Raw genomic sequence first — 26,673 nt, forward strand, 5'->3', positions numbered from 1 at the left:
CAGCCTCAGGTGGACGTTCAGATGCTACGGCTATTACAGCAACACCCCCCTGGTGTGGTCAGACCCCAGTGACCCCCTGGAGCTGCTGGTCTCAGGTGAGAAAGTCTGACTGGTGCCCCATCCGTGTTTTGAGGCACCAGACAGTTAACGGGGACTCTGCTCCCAGGGGACCCCCATAGAGAGGGTGGGTGAGGGGACCACGGGGACTTACAGGTCAGAGTCACGGAGGGTGATGGACAGTGAGACGTGGGGGTCAGGACGGGAGAAGGGAGGTTTGGGGAGAAGCAGCCCCTGCCTTCCACAGCTGGTCTCTCCCAGGTGTGTCAGGAAAGCCCTCCCTCCTGACCCAGCAGGGCCCTGTCGTGACTTCTGGACTGAGCCTGACCCTCAAGTGTCGCTCTGATGTCGGATACGACAGATTCGCTCTGTCCAAGGAGGGGACACCTGACCCTCCCTGGCAGCTTGGCCGGCAGTCCCAGGCTGGACTCTCTGGGGCAGACTTCTCCCTGGGCCCTGTGAGACCCTCCCATGGGGGCCGGTACACATGCTATGGTGGACACACACTCTCCTCCGAGTGGTCGGCCCCCAGTGACCCCCTGGACATCCTGCTCACAGGTGAGGGCTCATGGGTTCAGTCAGGACCGCAGACTCTGCACAGGTCCTGCCAGGGGAGCCCAAGGTGGTGGCAGCTGGGACCAGGGTTCTGGGGTCCCCAAGGAGAGAGAGAGACAGAGAGAGATGGGGGATGGGAAGGGAGAGACTCAGAGGACACAGACAGACTCAGTTCAGAACAAGGGCTGGACAGGCCCTCACCCGCCTTTCCTCTCTCTAGGACAACTGCCCTACACACCCTCCTCTCAGTGCAGCCTGGACCCATGGAGGCCCCAGGAGAGAATGTGACCCTGCTGTGTCAGTCACGGAGCCCTGTGGACACTTTCCTTCTGTCCAAGGAGGGGGCAGCCGATCCCCTGCTGCGTCTTAGAGCACAGTACCAAGCTGGGCAGCACCAGGCTGAATTCCCCATGAGTCCTGTGACCTCAGCCCATGGGGGGACCTACAGGTGCTATGGCTCCGCCAGCACCTCCCCCTACCTGTTGTCACAGCCCAGTGACCCCCTGGAGCTCCTAATATCAGGTAAGGGTCCCTGACATTGTCCTGTCTGAGCTCTGTCAGCTCAGGACCCAAATCTCAGGAAAGCCTGACACAGTAACAGATGTGGAGTTCAGGGGGGCTCCACAGAGGAGGGTCCTGCCTTGGAGAGGTTGGGAAGATCCACAGTGTGTACCCGGGTCCCCCATCGTGCAGTCTCTGGCAGGGTAAGGATTAGGGGCTGCGTGGGGGGTAAGTGAGGATGATGGTGAGTGGACAGCACCTCCCACTCACCTCCTGTCCCTCCACAGCAGAATCCAATCCGTGCCGTCAGGGACACTCTCCTGGACAGAAATCTCCCACCTGCGGGCACCACTTGCTGCCCTCCATACTCACCTGGGGGCCTACATGGCCCTCAGTGCACACCTGAGACCCAGGAGGGTCGAGTCTGGCTCATGGGATTCCCCAGGGAGGCTGCACCCCATGTCTGTGTACACTGGTGTCCACTCTGCATTGTGTGTGGTCGCTGGTCCAGTGTCCCTGTGTCTGCTTCTCACACCTTCTAGAGCAGCACCTGCAGATGAGGACAAAGGGAACTCAGGTGACAGGGACAGCAGACTCAGAAACCGTCCTCCTTCTCCTGGGGTTAGATGGATTCACACGGTCCCTGTGGGGAACAAGCTCTGGGCATTCCCAGGTCTTAGCACATTTTCAATGAGTCTCTTTTTTTGCTTGTTTGTTTGTTTACTTATATACCTCTTCTTCCCATCTCGATCCGCACTGCATGTGAGCAATAACAGTGTTCCTATGACCCAGTGACTGACCATCACCTTTCGTGGATACATATTTATATTCCTGTTGTAGATGTGTGCACATAGATCTCTCTCTCTCTCTCTCTCTCGCTGTGTGTGTGTGTGTGTGTGTGCGCGCGTGTGCATGTGTGTGTGTGTGTGTCTGGCACTGTGAGTATCTCTAAGTATATGAAGAATGAATTAATGAACATAACCAAGGAGGAATACTGTAGGTAAAGAATAAAGTGCTGACCCTGAAGGAAGGGAGCTGGTTAACATGGAGGGACAGGGACCCGGCCCCAGACATCGGCCCCTCTGTGCTCCTGACAGTCAGGAGCCCCTGGCACCAGCCCCTCATCCATGGATGCTGCTGGGACCTCGGCTACTGAATAAGTGGGAACTGTCATCTGCAGGGACATGAGCCCAGGAGATCTTGTGTCCCAGACTGAGCAGAGAACATGCGAGGACATAATGATTTCTGTGCTGGGAGGCCATTTTTCTCTGCAACCCTGAGCTGGTGGGGCACAGCCAGAATCTATCCCAAGTGACTCAGAAGCAGAGTCTGAAATCAAAGAGAACAAGGAGGCTGAAGGAATCCAGTGAGGAGAGCAGAGGAAAGCCCTCTAGTGAAGAGAAGGGCTAGTTCAGAAACTGTACAAAAACCACATAGTGACAGGCTGAGGGATAAAGACACAGAGCAGAGGACAGGCTGGATGGGGGTATCTAGCTCCTTCCATCTGCTTCTGTCTTCCCTGCGGAAGCAGCTGGCACCGTGAGCCCACCCCAAAACAACTCAGACCCCAGCAGTGGTGAGTAGGAGAAAGTCCCAGTGATGGGGCTGCTGTGGAGGGGGGTGTTCTCTTCGGGGAGGCAGGTACCTTAGGTGGACATGCAGGATATGGTGATTTGGGTCCTCTCTGACATCTGCAACCTCTCTGTCCTCATTCCTAGCCTCAGACCCCAGAGATTACACGATGGAGAATCTGACCTGCCTGGGCGTGGCTGTCTTGATCCTGGTGGTCCTCAGGATTCTGCTGCTAGAGGCTCAGCACAGCCAGAGAAGGACCCCAGACGCAGTCAGGAGCTAAACACGAGGGGGAGCAAAGCCACCATTCCGAGTGGCAGAGCTGTGGGCATGCATCCCAGGTGCCCAGAGGGATCTGTAGAAAAGTCTGCAGCTCACCCTTGCTGATCTGTCTGCTGACAACATCGAGGAGGAGCATGGTTCAGGTGCAGGACATGTCTGGGCTGCTCCCTGTCCAGGACTCGTCCCCCGTGACCTGTGGTGCTTTCCCTCCTGCATTGTTGGACATCCTTGACTGCCCCCGTCTTTCCTCATCCCTGTGACTTGAGGGTTCGTCCCACAAGGCAGGGCTGGTTCATACCTTCCTACAGCGGCAGCTCTGGTCCACCTTCGTGGGATTCATTTTCCTTCACTTTCCATTTCCACTTTCCCTGATGGGCGCTACTGTCCTCCATCCCTTCAGCCCAAAACACGGACTCTGTTTTCATAAGTAAATAAGTGGGTGAAAATCAGGTCCACGTTGGAACAGATGAATCCAAAACCATTCCCTGAACCCTTTCTGGACTCACAGAGCTCTTCTGTCCTCATGCGGCGACACCTGGTGGAATCTTCCAGAAACACCATCAGTTTGAGTGAGTTTAGGAGTGTTTGAAGTGTAGCCAGGTGGGGAGCTGCTACACTGACTCCATGGATTAAATGTTTGTTTGTTTGTTTGTTTGTTTGTTTTAAAGTTGTGATTTGTAGTATTTGCCCACTTCTTTGGTGTAAACACTCCCGTCATGGGCAACATCAAGGAGCCGTGTGAACGCACTGTGCACCCAGGTGGGAGTCATGGATACACCGTCATCACGAGTGAGTGTGATCCAGCTGTGGGCTCACCTCACTGGTCATCCCAACGTGCACGTGTGCCTCCCTGTATTGTAAACATCCTGGTATTTTCCAGCTCAGTGTAATGCCACGGTTTCAGGGAAACTGTGACACACAAATCCTACTACAGCCACAGGACAGGCAAGAGAACACAATGGCAACAGCCATCGTTGGAGAAAATACTGTGTACTGAGAGCCCAGCACATTCCTGGTAGGAGTATAAACTGCTAAGGACAGGCTGGCGAGCAGATCAGAGTCACTTGGTGAAAGTAAGGGGCGCGGCTCCGCCCCAGGAGCCCACACCCTAGCGGCAGCCGTGTGTGTCGGCGTGGCGCCTGCGGGAGAATATTGACAAGTGTGTTGCTCAGTGTAGACACAAACCATAGAGTTCTATCCCACACAATTAGTATTTTTTTTAATTTTTTATTTTTTCAGCGTAACAGTATTCATTGTTTCTGCACCACACCCAGTGCTCCATGCAATCCATGCCCTCTCCAATACCCACCACCTGGATCCCCCAACCTCCCACCCCCGCCCCTTCAAAACCCTCAGGTTGTTTTTCAGAGTCCATATTCTCTCATGGTTCACCTCCCCTTCCAATTTCCCTCAACTCCCTTCTCCTCTCCATCTCCCCTTGTCCTCCATGCTATTTGTTATGCTCCACAAATAAGTGAAACCATATGATAATTGGCTTTCTCTGCTTGACTTATATGAACAGACAGTTCTCCAATGAAGACATACAAATGGCTATCAGACACATGAAAAAATGTTCACAATTAGTATTTAATGGTAAATGTGGAATGGGATGTTTTATGGTTGAAAAATCACAAACTGAAACCACCAGCAGTGTACAGATCAATTTCATCCTCCACATCGTGTATAGGAAAGCACATGTCAAGAAGCCTGCATATAGGATTAATCCATCACATACATAATGTTCATGAAGAGACAGTCATTTTTTAAGCACAACTGACTAACTTCAACCCCATAAGTAATGGGAGGAAAAGCTTCCCATAATCCATTATGGCGGTAAACCATACAAATGTCTGAGCTACGTATAGGTCCCTCTCTAAGAATCTGTCTGTTCTTCCTCATGGACTCGCCCTCTGTCCTACCAGACCGTCATCCTGAGCAGCTGGGAGGAACCTCGGTTCCAGCTCATTCCTCGTCTGTCCCATCCCTAATCTCTGAGAGTTCAGGGCAGACAGCTGTGTGCAAGGCTGCTGGTCACCAGGGTCAGAGTTCTCTCCACTCCATTCCTAGATGGAAACTTATTAGGGGCTTGACCTTGAAAACAGATACAGAACCCCTCGACCTTAGTGTTGTATTAAAAAGTGGAAATAGGGGGCGCCTGGGTGGCTCAGTGGGTTAAGCCGCTGCCTTCGGCTCAGGTCATGATCTCAGGGTCCTGGGATCGAGTCCCGCATCGGGCTCTCTGCTCAGCAGGGAGCCTGCTTCCCTCTCTCTCTCTCTCTCTCTCTGCCTGCCTCTCTGTCTACCTGTGATCTCTCTCTGTCAAATAAATAAATAAAATCTTAAAAAAAAAAAAAAGTGGAAATAGGGCACCTGAGTGGCTCAGTGGGTTAAGACTCTGCCTTCGCCTCGGGTCATGATCTCAGGGTCCTGGGATCGAGACCCATATGGGGCTCTCTGCTCAGCAGGGACCCTGCTTTCCCCCCTCTCTCTCTGCTCGCCTCTCTGACTACTTGTGATCTCTCTCTGTCAAATAAATAAATAAAATATATATAAAATAAAAAAAATTTTAAGTAGAAATGACTTTTGGGTGGCAGAGAGCTTCCAACACAGGAAAACCTCTAATGACAATCCTGGAATAATCTTGCCCCACAGCTATAGTTCCTTCCCTTATGGATCTTACTTCTGGAGAGAGAAAGAGTGGGACCCCGTGAAGAAAGACCCCCATTCCTCCGGATTCACCATGCACGAGGGTCCTAGATATGCTGACCCATTTCCATGGCAATGGCAATATGACCCTCTACACCTCTATACCTGCAGGAAAAGAAATGCTCTGAGCTCGAGGATAACCAGGCTCTATGAGATCCCAGAATAAGCCAGCAGGCCTCAAGAATGACTGTGGGCGTTGCAATGCCACCAACAGAAAGTGCCCCTGGTGAGTGGAGTTGTCAGGTCAGGGTCCTGTGTCTCCACATGAAGGCCATCTTAACCCTTGTGACCTGAAGTACCGTAGGGACCAGACCTCGGTCCAGTGCTGCTGATTCTCACAGTAGCCCCACAGACAAATCTCTGTATGCTGTTCCACACCCTTCAAATAACAAGGTGACATGCACTTTTGTTTTAAGTGCAACAAACAGTTTAGTTCTCTCATAAACCTCAGCGTGACATTAGCAATACTGTTGTCATTCAGGAGATTGGTTTTCCCATCAAAATCCAAAATTTCTTGGTGAAAAACACATCCACAAGGTTTGGGGGACGCCAGGTGTTGCTTGTTCAATAACTCAAGCCCAGAGAGTCCAGTTAACTCTTGAAGAAAATGAGATTGAATTTGAATCAAATGCAGCTGCTTCCATTCAGTGAGCCAGAAGAGTTAAAAATGCTGATTACCAGGGGCAACCGGGTGGCTCAGTGGGTTAAAGCCTTTGCCTTTGGCTCAGGTCATGATCCCAGAGTCCTGGGCTCGAGCCCCACATCAGACTCTTTGCTCAGCAGGGAGCCTGCTTCCTCCTCTCTCTGCCTACCTCTGTCTACATGTATTCTCTGTGTGTCAAATAAATAAATAATCTAAAAAAAAAAGAAGGATAACCAAAAAATGTTTGGGTGGTATCTATGTTTCAGAGAAAAGAACAGCTCAGCATGCTGATGAACAAGATCCAAGTTTTCCAGCTACAGAAACAGCAAGATGCCAGGTGATTTTTCAAACTTATTTGTGATATTTTATTTTTTATTATTATTTTTGATTGTGTTATGTTAGTGACAACCATAACACAATATTTGTGATATTTGAAAGATACAATAAAAGCTGAATTGATGTGGAGGGGGTGGAAACAATCTCATTTATAATAACATCAATAATAAAATATTTGGGAATAAGTTTAACCAAAGAGGTGAAAGCTATACCCTGAAAACCGTAAGACTTTTGATGAAAGAAAATGAAGAAGACCCAAACAAATGAAAGATGTCCCAAGTTTATGGATTGGAAGAATACTATTGTTAAAGTATCTCTATCGCCTGTATTATCTAGATAAGCATGCTAGCCAGATATCTATAATAATAAGAATGGAAAAATACATGTTGATATATTCATGCAAGAAATACTATATTGCAGTCCAGAACAATGAAATGGAGCTATAAAAATTGTTATGTGGAGAACGGTGTGGAGATTCCTTAAGAAATTAAAAATAGAGCTGCCCTATGACCCTGCAATTGCACTACTGGGTATTTATCCCAAAGATACAGATGTAGTGAAAAGAAGGGCCATCTGTACCCCAATGTTCATAGCAGCATTCATAGCCACAATTCATAGCCACAGTTGCCAAACTGTGGAAAGAACCAAGACGCCCTTCAATGGACGAATGGATAAAGAAGATGTGGTCCATATACACTATGGAGTATTATGCCTCCATCAGAAAGGATGAATACCCAACTTTTCTATCAACATGAACAGGATTGGAGGAGATTATGCTGAGTGAAATAAGTCAAGCAGAGAGAGTCAATTATCATATGGTTTCACTTATTTGTGGAGCAGAACAAATAACATGGAGGACATGGGGAGATGGAGAGGAGAAGAGGGTTGAGGGAAATTGGAGGGGGAGATGAACCATGAGAGACTATGGACTCTGAAAAACAAACTGAAGGTTTTGAAGGGATGGGGTGGGAGGTTGGGGGAGCCTGGTGGTGCATATTATGGAGGGCATGTATTGCATGGAGTACTGGGTGTGGTGCATAAACAATGAATTCTGTTACACTGAGAAGAAATTAAATTGGGAGACAAGATGGTGGGGAAGTAGGAGGAGGCGCCGTTTCAACCTGTACCCTAAAGTGAGCTGATTACCTACCAAAGAACTCCGATCACCCATGAAATCAGCCTGAGATCAGAATTATAGGCGTCTGGATCTCTACAGGGGCAGAAGATGCCAGTGGGCAGAACCGTTCGAAGGTGCACCTTGACTGCACCATGGTCAATACATCCAGCTACATCCATTCAGCCATCTCTCACCAAAATGACTAGGAGGAGGAATGCCCAACAGAAGAAAAATATAGAGGATGGGCCTTCTGCAACAGAGCTAACGGCTATTGACATAGACAATATGTCGGAAAGGGAATTCAAGCCAACAATTATCCAGGCAATAGCTAGGTTGGAGAAAGCCTTGGATGACCAAATGGAATTGATTAGGGCTGAACTGAAAGCCACCAGTGATGATGTTCACAATGTTAGGGCAGAACTGAAAGCCACCAGGGATGATGTTCACAATGCTCTCAATGAGCTCCAATCTAATCTAAATTCTCTAAAAGCTAGGGTAACTGAGACAGAAGATAGAATTAGTGATCTGGAGGACAAACAGATAGAGAGAAAGGATCAGGAGGAAGCCTGGAACAAACAGCTTAGAAGCCATGAAAACAGAATCATGGAAATAAATGATGCCATGAAACATTCCAACGTCAGAATTATTGGAATCCCTGAAGGGGAGGAGAAAGAAAGAAGTCTAGAAGATATAGTGGAACAAGTTTTCCATGAAAATTTTCCCAATCTCACAAATGGAACCAGCGTTCATGTACTAGAGGCAGAATGGTTCCCCCCAAGATTATAGATTCTCAAAAGTCCTCGAGAAACCTAATAGTAAGAATGAAGAATTGTAATTATAGGCAGACCCTCTTGAAAGCTGCTAGGACAAAAAGCTCCTTATGTACAGAGGAAAGCCCATCAGAACAATGTCAGACCTGTCCACAGAGACCTGGCAAGCCAGAGAGGGCTGGCAAGATATATTTAGGGCACTAAATGAGAAGAACATGCAGCCAAGAATACTTTATCCAGCAAAACTGAAATTCAAAATGGATGGAGATATAAAGAGTTTCCAAGACCAGCAAGGTTTAAAAGACTATGCAACCACCAAACAGACACTACAGGAAATATTAAGGGGGGTTCTATAAAAGAGGGAAAATCCTAAGAATAGCATTGAACAGAAATACAGAGACAATCTACAGAAAGAAAGACTTCAAAGGTAACACAATGTCAATAAAAATGTATCTATCAATAATCACTCTCAATGTGAATTGCCTAAATGGGCCCATAAAATGACACAGGGTGGCAGATTGGATAAAACGACAGGACCCATCCATATGTTGTCTACAAGAGACCCATTTCGAACCTAAGGATACACCCAGACTGAAAGTGAAAGGATGGAGAAGCATCTTTCATGCCAATGGGCCTCAAAAGAAGGCCGGGATAGCGATACTCATATCAGATAAATTAGATTTTAAACTGAAGATGCTGAAAAACAATCAGAGGGGTTTGAAGCGGTGGGGGGTGGGAGGTTGGGGGAACAAGGTGGTGGGTATTAGAGAGGGCACAGATTGCATGGAGCACTGGGTGTGGTGCAAAAACAATGAATACTGTTATGCTGAAAATAAAAAAAAATTGTAATAAAAAATAGTAAAAGTAAATAAATAAATAAATTTTAAAAATAAAAAAATAAATAAAGATGTCTATCAAAAACAAAACAAAACAATGAATACTGTTATGCTGAAAATAAATAAATAAATAAATAAATAAATGGCCAGGGTAGCAATGCTCATATCAGATAAATTAGATTTTGGTTTCACTTATTTGTGGAGCATAACAAATAGCATGGAGGACAAGGGGAAATGGAGAGGAGAAGGGAGTTGAGGGAAATTGGAAGGGGAGGTGAACCATGAGAGACTATGGACTCTGAAAAATGATCTGAGAATTTTGAAGGGGTGGGGGGTGGGAGGTTGGGGGCACCAGGTGGTGGGTATGGTAGAGGGCACGGATTGCATGGAGCACTGGTTGTGGTGCAAAAATAATGAATACTGTTATACTGAAAAAATAAAAAATTAATTAAAAAAAAAGATAAATTAGATTTTAAACTAAAGACACTGAAAAACAATCTGAGGGGTTTGAATCGGCAGGGGTGGGAGGTTGGGGGAACCAGGTGGTGGGTATTAGAGAGGGCACAGATTGCATGGAGAACTGGGTGTGGTGCAAAAACAATGAATACTCTTACGCTGAAAATTAAAAAATAAAATAAAGACTGTAGTCAGAGATACAGAAGGACACCACGTCATTCTTAAAGGGACTATCCACCAAGATGATCTAACAATTGTAAATATCTATGCCCCCAATATGGGAGCAGCCAATTACATAAGAAAACTGTTAATCAAGAAAAAGAGTCATATTGATATGAATACATTAATAGTAGGAGATCTTAACACGCCTCTTTCAGTAATAGATCATCGAAGCAGAAAATCAATAAAGAAACAAGAGCATTGAACAACACATCGGACCAGATGGACCTCATAGATATATACAGAACATTCCACCCTAAAACAACAGAATACTCATTCTTCTCAAGTGCACATGGAACCTTCTCAAGAATAGACCACATAGTAAATGAAATCGATTCTCTAATTTCCCTTTCTGTATTTTCATTGTTAGTGTATAAGAAAGCCACTGATTTCTGTACATTGACTTTGTATCCTGCCACATTACTGAATTGCTGTATGAGTTCTAGTAGTTTGGGGGTGGAGTCTTTTGGGTTTTCCATATAAAGAATCATGTCATCTGCGAAGAGAGAGAGTTTGACTTCTTCATTGCCAGTTTGGATACGTTTTCTTTCTCTTTGTTATCTGATTGCTGTTGCTAGGACTTCTAATACTATGCTGAACAAGACTGGTGAGAGTGGGCATCCTTGTCATGTTCCTGATCTCAGCGGGAAGGCTGCGAGCTTTTTCCCATTGAGGATGATATTTGCTGTGGGTCTTTCATAGATAGATTTTATGAGGTTCAGGAATGTTCCCTCTATCCCTATACTTGGAAGTGTTTTAATCAGGAACGGATACTGGATTTTGTCAAATGCTTTTTCTGCATCAATTGAGAGGACCATGTGGTTCTTCTCTCTTCTCTTATTAATTTGTTCTATCACATTGATTGATTTGTGAATGTTGAACCATCCTTGTAGCCCAGGGATGAATCCCACCTGGTCATGGTGGATAATCTTTTTAATGTGCTGTTGGATCCTGTTTGCTAGGATCTTGTTGAGAATCTTAGCATCCATCCATACTCATCAGTGATAATGGTCTGAAATTCTCCTTTTTGGTAGGGTCTTTGCCTGGTTTGGGGATCAGGGTAATGCTGGCTTCATAGAAAGAGTCTGGAAGTTTTCCTTCTGCTTCAATTTTTTGAAACAGCTTCAGGACAATAGGTGTTATTTCTTCTTTGAAAGTTTGGTAGAATTCCCCAGGGAATCCATCAGGTCCTGGGCTGTTGTTTTTTGGGAGGTTTTTTGATCACTGCTTCAATCTCGTTACTAGATATTGGTCTATTCAGGTTGTCAATTTCTTCCTGGTTCAATTTTGGGAGTTTATAGTTTTCCAGGAATGCATCCATTTCATCTAGGTTGCTTAGCTTATTGGCAATAACTGTTGATAATAACTTCTGATGATTGTTTCTACTTCCTTGGTGTTAGTTGTGATCTCTCCCTTTTCATTCATAATTTTATTAATTTGGGCTTTCTCTCTTTTCTTTTGGATTAGTGTGGCCAATGGTTTATCGATCTTATTGATTCTTTCAAAAAACCAGCTTCTAGAAAAAAAAAAAAAGATTATCCACCATGACCAGGTGGGATTCACCCCTGGGTTACAAGGATGGTTCAACATTCACAAATCAATCAATGTGATAGAACAAATCAATAAGAGAAGAGAGAAGAACCACATGGTCCTCTCAATTAATGCAGAAAAAGCATTTGACAAAATCCAGCATCCATTCCTGATTAAAACGCTTCAAAGTATAGGGAAAGAAAGGGAAATTAGAGAATCGATCCATTTACTATAGCACCAAGAACCATAAGATACCTGGGAATAAACCTAACCAAAGAGGTAGAGGATCTGTACTCGAGGAACTACAGAACACTCATGAAAGAAATTGAAGAAGACACAAAAAGATGGAAGACCATTCCATGCCCTTGGATCGGAAGAATAAACATTGTTAAAATGTCTATACTGCCTAGAGCAATCTATTCTTTTAATGCCATTCCGATCAAAATTCCACTGGTATTTTTCAAAGAGCTGGAGCAAATAATCCTAAAATTTGTATGGAATCAGAAGAGACCCCAAATCGCTAAGGTAATGTTGAAAAAGAAAAACAAAACTGGGGGCATCACATTACCTGATTTCAAGCTTTACTACAAAGCTGTGATCCCCAAGACAGCATGGTCCTGGTATAAAAACAGACACATAGACCAGTGGAACAGAGGAGAGAGCTCAGATATGGACCCTCAACTCTATGGGCAAATAATCTTCAACAAAACAGGAAAAAATATACAGTAGAAAAAAGACAGTCTCTTCAATAAATGGTGCTGGGGAAACTGGACTGCTATATGTAGAAGAATGAAACTCAACCATTCTCTTACACCGTACACAAAGATAAACTCGAAATGGATAAAAGACCTCAATGTGAGGTAGAAATCCATCAGAATCCTAGAGGAGAACATAGGCAGTAACCTCTTTGATATCAGCCACAGCAACTTCTTTCAAGATATGTCTCCAAAGGCAAAGGAAACAAAAGCAAAAATGAACTTTTGGGACTTCATCAAGATCAAAAGCTTCTGCACAGCAAAGGAAAAAGTCAGCAAAACAAAGAAGCAACCCACGGAATGGGAGAATATATTTCTAATTGACAGTACAGACAAAAGATTGATATTCAGGGTCTATAAAGAACTCCTCAAACTCAACACACACAAAACAGATAATCATATCAAAAAATGGGCAGAAGATATGAACAGACACTTCTCCAATGAAGACATACAAATAGCTATCAGACACTTGAAAAAGTGTTCATCATCACTAGCCATCAGGGAGATTCAAATCAAAACCACATTGAGATACCACCTTACACCACTTAGAATGGCCAAAATTAGCAAGACAGGAAACAACGTGTGTTGGAGAGGATGTGAAGAAAGGGGAACCCTCTTACACTGTTGGTGGGAATGCAAGTTGGTGCAGCCACTTTGGAAAACAGTGTGGAAATTCCTAAAGAAATTAAAAATAGAGCTTCCCTATGACCCTGCCATTGCACTACTGGGTATTGACCCCAAAGATACAGATGTAGTGAAAAGAAGGGCATCTGTACCCCAATGTTTATAGCAGCAATGGCCACGGTAGCCAAACTGTGGAAAGAACCAAGATGCCCTTCAACGGACGAATGGATAAGGAAGATGTGGTCCATATTCACTATGGAGTATTAGGCCTCCATCAGAAAGGATGAATACCCAACTTTTGTAGCAACATGGACGGGACTGGAAGAGATGATGCTGAGTGAAATAAGTCAAGCAGAGAGAGTCAGTTATCATATGGTTTCACTTATTTTTGGAGCATAACAAATAACATGAAGGACAAGGAGAGATGGAGAGGAGAAGGGAGTTGAGGGAAATTGGAAGGGGAGGTGAACCACAAGAGACTATGGACTCTGAAAAACAACCTGAGGGTTTTGAAGAGGTTGGGGGGTGGGAGGTTGGGTGAACCAGGTGGTGGGTATTAGGGAGGGCACGAATTGCATGGAGCACTGGGTGTGGTGCAAAAACAATGAATACTGTTAAGCTGAAAATAAATTTAAAAAATTAAAAAAAATTAAATCATGCATCTATGGCAGGAATACCACAGAAATGAGGCTGTAAGTCCTTTCCTCTTTGTAATTAGAAATTAGTTTTGTGAGAAGCTTCTTTTAAACTATGTAAGAATTTCATTTCTCATCATATTGTCTATGTATTCATTTATTTATATCAGGATAGACTCATGCATTCTAATATTATTAAATGGCATACATCCATTATTACTATTGCCTATACTGATGTTCAGTTTATCCCAAATTTAGTTAGTGGCAACCTATTTCAGCTGGATCCGACACCCTTCTGATATGTCCCTGTCATCCTTTGAGTATTCCTTTAGTTTATGGCATAATATGTCCCAGCATCATCTTGAAATCCGCCATCCAAGCCCTGAAATCAGCCATTCTTTCCTTTCATGTCATTCCTTTAAATAAATTGTGTTTAGAAAAATAAATAAAGAAATAATAAAAATAAAAAATATTAAAATTTAAAAAGAAGAAATTAAATTTAAAATTTTTTTAAAGAAGGTGAATTTACCATAGCATTAATTTACCATAGCATATATTAAAAAGAAGAAATTAAATTTAAAATTTTTTTAAAGAAGGTGAATTTACCATAGCATTATATTAAAAAGAAGAAATTAAATTTAAAATTTTTTTAAAGAAGGTGAATTTACCATAGCATTATATTAAATTTATGTAACATTGAGAGAGATATATATATAGATAGACACAGACAGATGAATCTCTGAGTTTGGATTTCTGGGTCATACAATGAATTTCAGGTAAAACCATATGATCCAGAATTTACATGCACTGTTCTTTGCTAATAAAGTGATATTCTATGATTCTAAATGAGTGCATAATCCTTCAAAAGGGAAATTAAATAATTTTTAATAAATATGGGTTCAGTACCAGAAATGTCAGCTTAGAAAATCATTTTGATTCATATATTATAATTTTTTTTATAATAGTATCTACTAGATATGTTGTATGTTACATACAGAGATTTTGAAACTTAGATTTTAAAAAAAAACTACTATCCTTTCATCATTCTGGGTATGAGACATTGTGTCTGAGATGTGTTTCAAGTCTGACCACAGTAAATGATGTGACACGACAGGTCCAGTCTAAACAATTTCCAGGAAGCCCAACTTTACCCTCCACTGAGTCCCCACAGCCACCTAGATGCAGAGTAAGAAGAGTGTCTGTGCGTCACCTTTCCTCGCTGCGGTCAGCTTATGAACATGAACAGGGCCCCATTTCACGACATCCTGTGTACTTGTCAACTCTGTTGGGTCACCGTGCAGCAGGAGCAGCACCATGTCCCCTGCAGTCATCAGCCTCACATGTCTTGGTGAGTCCCAGAAGGGGACGAGAAGAGGGAATGCATGGTGGGAATATTGGCCTGGGAGGCTTGGTCTCCCCACAGCAGAACATTCCCATGGGGACAAAGCAGACCTGATGGTGACGCTCAAGCCAGGTCGGGGGAGTGGGAGGCTAGGTCTTCTATGGAGATGGACAATCCATCGTGAGTCTTTCTTTCCAGGGTTCTTCTTCAACCAGAGGATCCGGGCACAAGTGGGTGAGTCCTTTCCCCAAACCTTGGGCTGCCATCCACTCAGAATAAGAGAATTCCTGTAATAGGAAGGCAGACGGCACAGGAAGTTGGGTGATGGTTTGACTGTGGGAGGAATTGTGGGTGAATCTCTTGTGAACTAGAAAGTAGGGGGCCCAGGGAAACCCTAGTCCCAATTTTGGTCCAGAGACCCTTCCTACACCTTCTTCCCCTTGGCTGAGCCAGGCTCTAAAGCCATCTGGAGGATACTGCTGCTCAGACATGGGACGTCTAGGAGGAACTGGTGCTGTCTGTAGATCAGAGTTGGCAAGCAGTGCCAGGAACAACAGACTGTCTGAAGTTGGGACAATTACTCGAGCTCCCCAGCACACCCACGAGGGTAGGAGCCCCAGGCAGCTGCCACTGATGTTCTCAGCAGAGGGGAGAGATCCCCATGTCAGGACCCCTGGAATTCCAGCACATTCCGACATGGCACTATCATGTAACCTGCTTCATGGGTTTTGGCATGTTATGCTGATGTTATGGCATATACATAGGTCATTACTCTTCTGTTCAGCATCTCCTTTGTCTTCTTTTACATAATTGACTTACATTACTAACACCTAGGAAGAGCCCACTGTTCAGTACTCACCCAGAACTGTCAGCTGACATGTGTGTTGTAGGAGAGGCCTACATGTCTGTGTGGTGTGGGGAGTCTATGTGTGGTGTGGGCATGATGGGAGTGGAAAGGAGCCATGGAGACTTGGAAAGAAGGGAGGCCTCTGAGTCAAGGGAGGCCTCTGTGCCTCCTCCTCCCCCAGGTGGTCAGAATAAGCCCTCCCTCTCTGCCTGGCCAAGCCCCGTAGTTCCTCAAGGGCAGCATGTGACTCTTCATTGTCGCTCCCATCACAAGTTTGAAACATTCAGACTGTACAAGGACAATGACATCTTCATCTCCAAGCTCCACCACAATATCGAAAAACAGTGTCCTCATTGGCCCTGTAACCCCAGAACATGCAGGGACTTACAGCTGTCGTGGATCCTATCGTGATTCCCCCTCTGTGTGGTCAGCACCCAGTGACCCCCTGGTGATTGTGGTCACAGGTCAGAGAACACCTGTCTAGAGGGGCTAGTCACTATCCCAATCTTTCTAATGTCAGAGTTTCCTGATGGGTGTGTTAGTCAAGTCCAGTTAGAACAATGGGAATGGCTCCAAGTATTGTTGATGAAAGGGCATTTCATGAAGGTGGGCAGAATAATGGCCCCCCAATGATGTCTATATCATAACACTCCACGTCTATGAATAGTCCAAGGGCAATTAAGGGTGAATATGGAATTAAGGTTATTAAGCAGGTGACCCTGACATGGGGAGATTATCCTGGATTATCCAGGTGAGCTTACTGTAATTACAAAGTAGAAGGAAGCAGGAGAATGAGCTTCAGAGTCATGCTGCCTGAGAGAGTCCACCAGCCACTGCTAGCCCTGGTGATGGAGGAAGGAGTCACAAGACAGGGAATACAGGCAGCCCCCAGGAGCCAGAAAAGGCTCAAGTTCAAATTTTCCCCATCAGCCTCCAGAAGGATCCCAGTCCTGTCAACCCCTCCCTTGATCCTAGCCCATAAGACCCATGTGGGCAGAGATAGACAGGGACATTCAGACAGAAAAGGACACAGAGGAGAAGGAGACAGACAGACACAGGGCACCCTCAGTCATTTCAGATCCCAGGGAATGGGGTGAGGCAGGGTGGCTCCTTCTCAATTTACAACATCTATGTTCTTAGGAATCTACAGAAAATCTTCCTTGTTAGCCCAGTCGGGTCCCCTGGTGAAATCAAGAGGGAACATGACCTTGGTCTGTTGCTCAGAGATCCTGTTTGAAAGCTTCATTCTTCACAGAGAGGGGGTATCCAAGGACCCCTTGTACCATGCTGGTCAGCACCATCATAGGGGCTCCCATGCTAACTTTTCCATGGGTCCTGTGACAGCTGCCCATGCAGGGACCTACAGGTGCTTCGGTTCTCTCAGTCGCTCCTCCCATGTGTGGTCTGCCCCCAGTGACCCCCCTGGACATCGTGATCACAGGTGAGACTGTCCAGACCTGTCCTCATCCTCTTGGAGATACAGATAGGATGTTCTAAGACCTGGAAGCCCCAGGTGGTGAAGAAAGAGATGAACGTGGGTTTTGAACAAGAGAGGCAGCCTTGGTGAGAGCTACACCAAGAGAGACAATGACAGAAGAGAAACTGCTTGTTATAGGGGGCAGAGACAGAGTCAGTAATGGAGGCAAAGAGCAAAGGGACAGATAGAGTCGGATACACCCCCATCAGAGATAGGGTGCTCTTCCACCCTGAGTTTGTTCAGAGACCTGGGACAGTTTAGAATGTGGTTTCCAGTTAATGTCCATGCCCTTTTCTCTACCAGGTGAACCCAAAGACACACCATGTATGTGACCAAGTTTCAGGGCCAGGCTGGCCTGTCTCATGCTGGTGACCAATGGGCCCCGGGTCCTCACCACATGTGGCACCCACAGACGCTGCATGCACTCTCACATGCCTTCATCCCATGTCGTTGAGCCACAGTAGGCCCCAGGAAACCATGCTCCCGGGTGGAGGAACCTGAACCAGCCCCTGTATGTGGTGTGTTTTATGGGTTCCCAAAGCTGACTCTCAGGCCGATGTTGAAGGTCACCCCAGATGTTACAGGATTACTGAGGTCAAAGCCTGCAGAGAGTTGCCATCAGAGAGAAAGCAAAGTGGATGTGTGTCAATGTTCATCAAAGTTTCTGTGTAAATAGACCAGACATGCATGTGTGCATGTGAACACACACACAGAATGGAGGGATGACAGAGAAAGACAGACAGATAGACAGACAGACACTGGCTTGGAGGCACAAAACACAAAAGAAAGAAAAAGGGATAGAGAAATAGAAAGATGGAGAGTGCAGATAAAAGCCCTAAAGGACTGAGACCTGAGAGTGGGGCAAAAAGAGGAAGATGATGTGGGGGTGGGCGACAGAGGTCCCAGAAGAGAACTGGGGACAGAGAATCAGAGCAGGTCACAGAAACCAAGGTGATGGAGATAGATGATAGATAGAGAAATGATGATAGATGATAGATAGATAGATAGATGATAGGTAGATAGATAGATAATAGACTGATAGATCATGATAGATAGCTAGAAGATAGATTGATAGATGATAGATAATAGATTGATAAGTGATAGATAGATGATAGATAGATAATAGGTTGATTGATAGATGATAGATACATAGATAGGTGATAGATTGATAAGTGATAGATGATAGAGATGACAGATGATGATGATAGATGATAGTAGAGAGATAGATGATAGATTGATAGATGATAGAAAGATACATAGATACATAGATAGATAGGTGATAGATTGATAGATAATGCAGAAAGACAAAGACAAGGTGGAATGAGAGACTCATAATTAAAGTAAAAGGCATCTCAAACCAACAGACCCCAGGAAGGGCAGAGAGAGTAAGGCAGCACAAAATGGAAAAAGGAGGGGTGCCTGGGTGGGTCAGTGCATTAGGCCTCTGCCTTCGGCTCAGGTCATGGTCCCAGGATCCTGGGATCAAGCTCCGCATCAGGCTCTCTGATCAGCAGGAAGCCTGCTTCCCCTCCTCTCTCTCTGCCTGCCTCTCTGCCTACTTGTGATCTCTCTCTCTCTGTCAAATAAATAAATAAAATCTTTAAAAAAATTTTTAAAAAGGGAAAAAGGATAGGAGGGAGGCGAGCACAAGAAACAGTAGGAGAGGTGGACATGAGGGGACACAGTGGGTCTTGGGCTCTGGGAACGGGGGAGAGAATTCTCAGTCCAGGTGTGAAGGACACTATGAGCAAGGAAGAGCCTCTCTGTACTGAACCGCCTCCACTTCCTCCAGGTCTACATGAGAAACCTTCTCTCTGGGCCCAGCCAGGCACCATGGTGAGGACAGGAGAGAACATGACCTTGTCCTGCTGCTCAGAGAGGTCCTTTGATGTGTACCATCTATCCAGAGATGAGCAGCCCCATGAGTGTTGGCTTGCTAAGGGGCAGAAGCACGGCAGTGCAACCCAGGCTGACTTCCCTCTGGGCCCTGCACACCCAGCCCTGGGTGGGACCTACAGATGCCATGGCTCCTTCAACCCCTCTCCTTGTGAGTGGTCAGGCCCAAGCGACCCACTCTACCTTTCTGTCACAGGTGAGGAAGTCCAGAACCTGCTCTGTGTCCAGTGATTCAGGATAGATTTGAAGGCCATACGACAGGGGCGTCCTGCTGGTACTAGTGGGATGCTTAGGAGTTCTGGGGAGATGGAAGCATAGATAGAGACAAGGAAGGAGAGACTGAGGACTCACCTCCAGCATCCTCCTGCATGGCTTGTGTGGTGACCCAAACTGGGGATCTCTGTCCCTAGGAAGATGGAAAGAGGTCAGGGCAAACCCAGGATCAGGAGAGAAGAGGCTCAGTTTAACATCGATATCAGATGTTGCATTGGCCCATCACCATTACCCACTTCCTAGTGGCCCTTCCTCAACTCTCGCCCACAAAGTGCTCTCCCAGGTTGTATGAGTGTCTTTACCACAAGATGGAGAAGCCTCCTCTGTAGTAGAGGCCCTTTTCATCATCAACCTCTCCCATCTCCTCTCAGCAGCTTGAAGCCCTAGGGAGTCAAGGCCCCAGAGATTCTGGGGAGGGGTTCTAGGAGCTCCCAGGAGCTCAGTGTTAGATGATGAGGAGTTTCAGTGGGTAGAAGACAGTCAGTTCTTCTTCTCCACCTCTCTCCTGGCTTTTTTTTTTTTAATTTTTTTATTTTTTTTTCAGCATAACAGTATTCATTATTTTTGCACCACACCCAGTGCTCCATGCAATCCATGCCCTCTACAATACCCACCACCTGGTGCCCCCAACCTCCCACCCCCCACCCCTTCAAAATTCTCAGATCGTTTTTCAGAGTCCATAGTCTCTCATGGTTCACCTCCCCTTCCAATTTCCCTCAACTCCCTTCTCCTCTCCATCTCCCCATGTCCTCCATGTTATTTGTTATGCTCCACAAATAAGTGAAACCATATGATAATTTACTCTCTCTCTGCTTGATTTATTTCACTCAGCATAATCTCCTCCAATCCTGTCCATGTTGATACAAAAGTTGGGTATTCACCCTTTCTGATGGAGGCATAATACTCCATAGTGTATATGGACCACGTCTTCCTTATCCATTCATCCCTTGAAGGGCATCGTGGTTCTTTCCACAGTTTGGAAATTTTGGAAGGCTAATTTTGGTCATTCTAACTGGTGTAAGGTGGTATCTCAATGTGGTTTTAATTTGAATCTCCCTGATGGCTAGTGATGATGAACATTTTTTCATGTGTATGATAGCCATTTGTATGTCTTCATTGGAGAAGTGTCTGTTCATATCTTCTGCCCATTTTTTAAAACATTTTTTATTTATTTTCAGCATAACAGTATTCATTGTTTTTGTACCACACCCAGTGCTCCATGCAATCCGTGCCCTCTCTAATACCCACCACCTGATTCCCCCAACCTCCCACCCCCCCACCTCTTCAAACCCTTCAGATTGTTTTTCAGAGTCCATAGTCTCTCATGGTTCACCTCCCCTTCCAATTTCCCCCAACTCCCTTCTCCTTCCAATTTCCCCCAACTCCCTTCTCCTTCTCCACAAATAAGTGAAACCATATGATAATTGACTCTCTCTGCTTGACTTATTTCACTCAGCATAGTCTCTTCTAGTCCTGTCCATGTTGCTACAAAAGTTGCGTATTCATCCTTTCTGATGGAGGCATCATACTCCATAGTCTATATGGACCACATCTTCCTTATCCATTCGTCTGTTGAAGGGCATCTTGGTTCTTTCCACAGTTTGGCGACCGTGGCCATTGCTGCTATAAACATTGGGGTACAGATGGCCCTTCTCTTCACTACATCTGTATCTTTGGGGTCAATACCCAGTAGTGCAATGGCAGGGTCATAGGGAAGCTCTCTTTTTAACTTCTTGAGGAATCTCCACACTGTTCTCCAAAGAGGCTGCACCAACTTGCATTCCCACCAACAGTGTAAGAGGGTTCCCCTTTCTCCACATCCCCTCCAACACATGTTGTTTCCTGTCCTGGTACTTTTGGCCATTCTAACTGGTGTAAGGTGGTATCTCAATGTGGTTTTGATTTGAATCTCCCTGATGGCTAGTGATGATGAACATTTTTTCATGTGTATGATAGCCATTTGTATGTCTTCATTGGAGAAGTGTCTGTTCATATCTTCTGCCCATTTTTTGATATGATTATCTGTTTTGTGTGTGTTGAGTTTGAGGAGTTCTTTATAGATCCTGGATATCAATCTTTTGTCTGTACTGTCATTTGCAAATATCTTCTCCCATTCCGTGGGTTGCCTCTTTGTTTTGTTAACTTTTTCCTTTGCTGTGCAGAAGCTTTTGATCTTGATGAAGTCCCAAAAGTTTATTTTGGCTTTTGTTTCCTTTGCCTTTGGAGACATATCTTGAAAGAAGTTGCTGTGGCTGATATCAATGAGATTACTGCCTATGTTCTCCTCTAGGATTCTGATGGATTTCTACCTCACATTGAGGTCTTTTATCCATTTCGAGTTTATCTTTGTGTACGGTGTAAGAGAATGGTCGAGTTTCATTCTTCTACATATAGCAGTCCAATTTTCCCAGCACCATTTATTGAAGAGACTGTCTTTTTTCCACTATATATTTTTTTCCTGCTATGTCGAAGATTATTTGACCATAGAGTTGAGGGTCCATATCTGGGCTCTCTACTCTGTTCCACTGGTCTATGTTTGAAATTTAATCCTATCCATGCATGTAAGAGAAGTGTCTTCCCTCCTGTGTAGGAATCTATTGTGTGACTATGTCACAATTATGTATCTAGTCATGGTAAGTCTCTCAAACTCTGATGTCTTAAATTTCTTGCCCTCCTTCATCCTTCTAGAATCATCTGGATGGGTCTACCCATTCCTACTGGAATCTAGGAAGCCATGCTGGGGCAGGTCCAAACATCCTCAAGTGAGAGACACCTGGTAACTCTGGTTGGTTGCCAGAGAGCACCTGGCTGGTGTCCCCAGCATGGGGACTGGCTTTCTCCCACCACCTCTGCAGCTCCCACTTCAGGGCACATTAAAGAGTCCCATGCACACCATGTCTCAACTCAGTATAGACGATTGCCCCCAAGGCTCAATCAAGGAGATCCAGTAGGAGCAAGTGGATCTATCTGGATGATTCTGGAAAAACAAAACAGTGTAAGAAAATAAGACATCTGAGTTTGGGAGGCTCATTAGAACATAGGTCTAGCAATATTTTGAATGCAGAATTAGCATCAAAGTTAGTAAACATCTTTGTTAGTGAACAATAGTGAAAATGATAGGTGTCTTTGTGGCAATGACAGGAATGCCACCTTTTTGAGCACCTGTTTAATGAAATGTGCTTTACGTATGTTTCCTTGATGAATCTTTATGGAAAATTTGCCAGAGCTCCTTGTTTTTTTTTTTTTTTTTAATTTTATTTTTTATAAACATATATTTTTATCCCCAGGGGTACAGGTCTGCGATTCGCCAGGTTTACACACTTCACAGCACTCACCATAGCCATACCCTCCCCAATATCCATAACCCCACCCCCCTCTCCCAACCCCCCTCCCCGCATCAACCCTCAGTTTGTTTTGTGAGATTAAGAGTCACTTATGGTTTATCTCCCTCCCAATCCCATCTTGTTACATTTATTCTTCTCCTACCCCCTTAACCCCCCATATTGCATCTCCTCTCCCTCATATCAGGGAGATCATATGATAGTTGTCTTTCTCCGATTGACTTATTTCGCTAAGCATGATACCCTCTAGTTCCATCCATGTCGTCGCAAATGGCAAGATTTCATTTCTTTTGATGGCTGCATAGTATTCCATTGTGTATATATACCACATCTTCTTTATCCATTCGTCTGTTGATGGACATCTTTCCATAGTTTCTTTCCATAGTTTTTCTTTCTAGGTTCTTTCCATAGTTTGGCTATTGTAGACATTGCTGCTATAAACATTCGGGGGCACGTGCCCCTTCGGACCACTACGTTTGTATCTTTAGGGTAAATACCCAGCAATGCAATTGCTGGGTCATAGGGTAGTTCTATTTTCAACATTTTGAGGAACCTCCATGCTGTTTTCCAGAGTGGTTGCACCAGCTTGCATTCCCACCAACAGTGTAGGAGGGTTCCTCTTTCTCCGCATCCTCGCCAGCATCTCTCATTTCCTGACTTGTTAATTTTAGCCATTCTGACTGGTGTGAGGTGACATCTCATTGTGGTTTTGATTTGTATTTTCCTGATGCCGAGTGATATGGAGCACTTTTTCATGTGTCTGTTGGCCATCTGGATGTCTTCTTTGCAGAAATGTCTGTTCATGTCCTCTGCCCATTTCTTGATTGGATTATTTGTTCTTTGGGTGTTGAGTTTGCTAAGTTCTTTATAGATTTTGGACACTAGCCCTTTATCTGATATGTCATTTGCAAATATCTTCTGCCATTCCAGAGCTCCTTGTTATCTCCACTTTGCAAAGTAGGGAAATTCAAAGAGATTAAGTGCCTTGTCAAAGAGAAGATGTGTTTTGTCAAAAGCCACACATCACAGCACAGTTGTTGACCATCATGGAGCCCCAAAGAGAAGACCCCTGAGCCCATCCATACCACCCTCTGTAAACAAAGGTCACACCTTGGATTTAGGGGATTGTTCCAGATATGGACTTTAAAACACACTTGAGTTTAGGAACCAAGTATGGCCTTGGACTTGGCTCAAAAAATTTCCAGGAAGTCAGTTAATTTTGTTCATCACACATTGTGGGAAAACAGCTACAATTAGAAAGGAAGTTTTTCAGCTTCCTCTTCCTCTACATCAGTTTGTAGAGGGACCTGAACAGTGATGACAGAGCCTGACAGACCGCACTCAGGGTATGGATCAGTTCTGTGGGGCTCCTGGTTTCTGCACAACATAGGTGTACAATAGCCAGGGAAGGAAAACAAGTATATTATATCTTACTGAGATCTCCAAGGGGAAACATGGTGGAGTTACCTGGAATTCCCCAGACATCAGGGCATGCATGAACCCATAATGATCACATGGACAACAGAGGTTTTCTGCAAGCCCAGCCTAGATATGGCTTTTTGAGCAGAGTTTCAGCATGGATGCTAGGGTTAAGGCAAGAGTTTGGAAGAGAGGTTAAGTCTCCAGGTAGCTTCTCATGAAGTGTTATGAATGAATGTGAGAAGGCAAGTTTTTCCTCCAGACTACAGTGTCTTCCTCCTTGGTAGAGAAGCAAGAGATTCCTTCAGGGTAGTTGGGAGGAAAAAACAGGGTGTTTAGGATAGGTTTGATTCTGGGAGGAACTTGTTGAGACCTCAGGGTTAAAGGAACACTTTGAGGATTTGTGCTTGGAAATGTGCTCTAGAGGCCTTCCCACTGGACTGATCTACATTCTGTGACCCTAAGTGGGGCCTACATCCTGTAGAACCTAAATGCCTCAAGGAAGGGAGGTGGGATGCTGTGGGATGTATGAAGCTAAGTGATGTCTCAGGACAAGGTCCAGTTCCACAGCCCGCATGTGCCAACAGATGGTGCAGGACACTGGTTCTCAGTTGGGGCAATATTGCCCACCAGTATTGCCCACCACCAATATTGACCATTATGGCAATATCTGGAAACATTTTTAGTTGTCATGACTGTGGAGGGGGTTACTACTGGCATCTACCACGCAGAGGTCAGGGATGCTGCTCAGCACCCTTCAGTGTCCAGGATGGCCTCCTCCACACACACACGGAGCAGAGAATCCTTCTCCAGCCCCAAATGTCAATAGTACTAAAGCTGAAAAAACCTTTGTCTAGGATACAATGCTGGTCACCATTTCAAAACACTAGCAGCTGGGAAATGTGATATATCCTGAAGTAAACTCATTTTTTTTCAATGACAAAGGCATATTTTATTAGACAGTGATCGATATATATTATAACTATATATATAGATAAATAGATATATGATGTAGTTATATAGATAGATAGTATAGTTATATGTATATCTAGATATAAATAGATATTGTAGATAGATATATCTTATAGCTAGATAGCAACACTTCCATTTATTCTCTGACATACAACATAAAATGTTCACATATCAGTATATACTAAGAAAAGCAACTTTCACCATTTCTCAAAGTAGATCCCTCGGGTCTTTTCAAGTCGACCCTTCCCTCAAGGGTAAGTCACTATGTTCCTACAAGCAAATAGAAAAATCCACGCTCTATCGATCATTGGAATGTAACATATTGGTCATGATCATCTCATCCCAGGATGAAGTGGTCAAATAACCTTGGCATCTCCCCAGGAGAGTCCAAGACATGCTTCAGAGATGAATATTTTTTGGATGTTTAACAATTAAATTTTGTTTTGCTCCTTCTTAGCTGCAGGGTCTTTGGCAAAGTCATTTCTCTTGAAGACTCATTTTCACTGTTTTTAAAATCTGACTGTTGGTGGTGCCTTCCAAAAGATGGGAGAAGTTCAAGACTTTGGGCATTTGGTGTATTGGAAGGCAAGAGTGTATGTATTATAATTAAAATGTGGCAAATGTTAGAGAATTTGATTTGGAATATTTGACTTCCCATCCCATCTTAGCTAAATATCTATCTATCCAGTATCTGTATCTAGATATATAGATAAGAATAGGTATAGGTATAAGAGTTTCTTTCCCTACAGATGATGAATAGCTCCTGAGAAAATTCCTCTGCATGCTGGCATAAAAAAAATCCCCTGTGTAAGAGTATATTGTCTTCCTGATCAAGCCCAAAGGGATATACTTAGTCCCTGAATTCCAGAGAGGGCACATGGGTCCATAACAGGCAAAGACATGTGGCTTTTGACTAATGGTCCAATGAAGACGAATCTCTGTCTGTATGGTACCATCTGACACTCTGTCCCAGGCCCCTCCACTTGGATGTGGGCTCTGGTTTAAAGAAGGATTTGAGCCCCAATAGACATCAGTTGAGGAAAACACTCACTTCTCATAGGAAACATAAGCAGTAAGATTGGTCTCCTCTCAGGCCCCACCCAAGAGCTATCCAGAACTAAGTTCTTGGGAAGGAACCATTATTTGTGGGGCAATAGATGGAGAAATTCTCTGACCAGAGACTCTGACCTCATACTTCCTGCTGATCTATCTTACTGTCTACAAGATCTCTCATTCTGCAAATGTACACCAACAAGAGACTAACTGGGCTGAGCCTGTTTCAGAATCATGGATCCCAGAGACACCATCCTTCTCTGTTTTGGTGAGTCCTCAAAAGCAAGTGGGTCCAGGGGAAGGAGGGGGAGTTCCAAAACAGTAAATGTCCCTCTTACTATGAGGACTCAGAAGATTCTAACCACCATATTGGAGAGTTGGCCTTTGCCCAGGTGTCTATAACTGTGTCTGCCCAAATCCAAGTAGCTTATGGGACCTATTCAACCTATGTAATGCTGT

The 26,673-nt window shown here is 44.6% G+C and overlaps 2 protein-coding genes across 3 annotated transcripts in view; both read left to right on the forward strand.

The window, feature by feature from the left end:
* Positions 1-26,673, forward strand: part of FCAR (Fc alpha receptor) — a 38,159-nt gene that overhangs the window by 1,042 nt on the left and 10,444 nt on the right. The window contains exon 1 of one of the 2 annotated variants that reach the window (XM_047710373.1): positions 26,405-26,482. The exons of the other annotated variant lie outside the window; for it this stretch is intronic. Coding sequence (XP_047566329.1) covers positions 26,449-26,482 — 34 coding nt within the window. The 5' untranslated portion in view covers positions 26,405-26,448. Of the gene's footprint in view, positions 1-26,404; positions 26,483-26,673 lie in introns of those variants that run through there. 2 annotated transcript variants of the gene reach the window in all.
* Positions 14,868-25,748, forward strand: LOC125088834 (putative killer cell immunoglobulin-like receptor like protein KIR3DP1). The gene is given in 8 exon segments (XM_047710371.1): positions 14,868-14,942; positions 15,135-15,170; positions 15,965-16,106; positions 16,108-16,247; positions 16,924-17,201; positions 17,203-17,224; positions 19,053-19,352; positions 25,619-25,748. Coding segments are annotated over 8 exon segments (1,008 nt in total). The 5' UTR covers positions 14,868-14,908; the 3' UTR covers positions 25,675-25,748.

This window comes from Lutra lutra, chromosome 17, assembly GCF_902655055.1.
Source record: "Lutra lutra chromosome 17, mLutLut1.2, whole genome shotgun sequence".
NCBI lineage: Eukaryota > Metazoa > Chordata > Mammalia > Carnivora > Mustelidae > Lutra > Lutra lutra.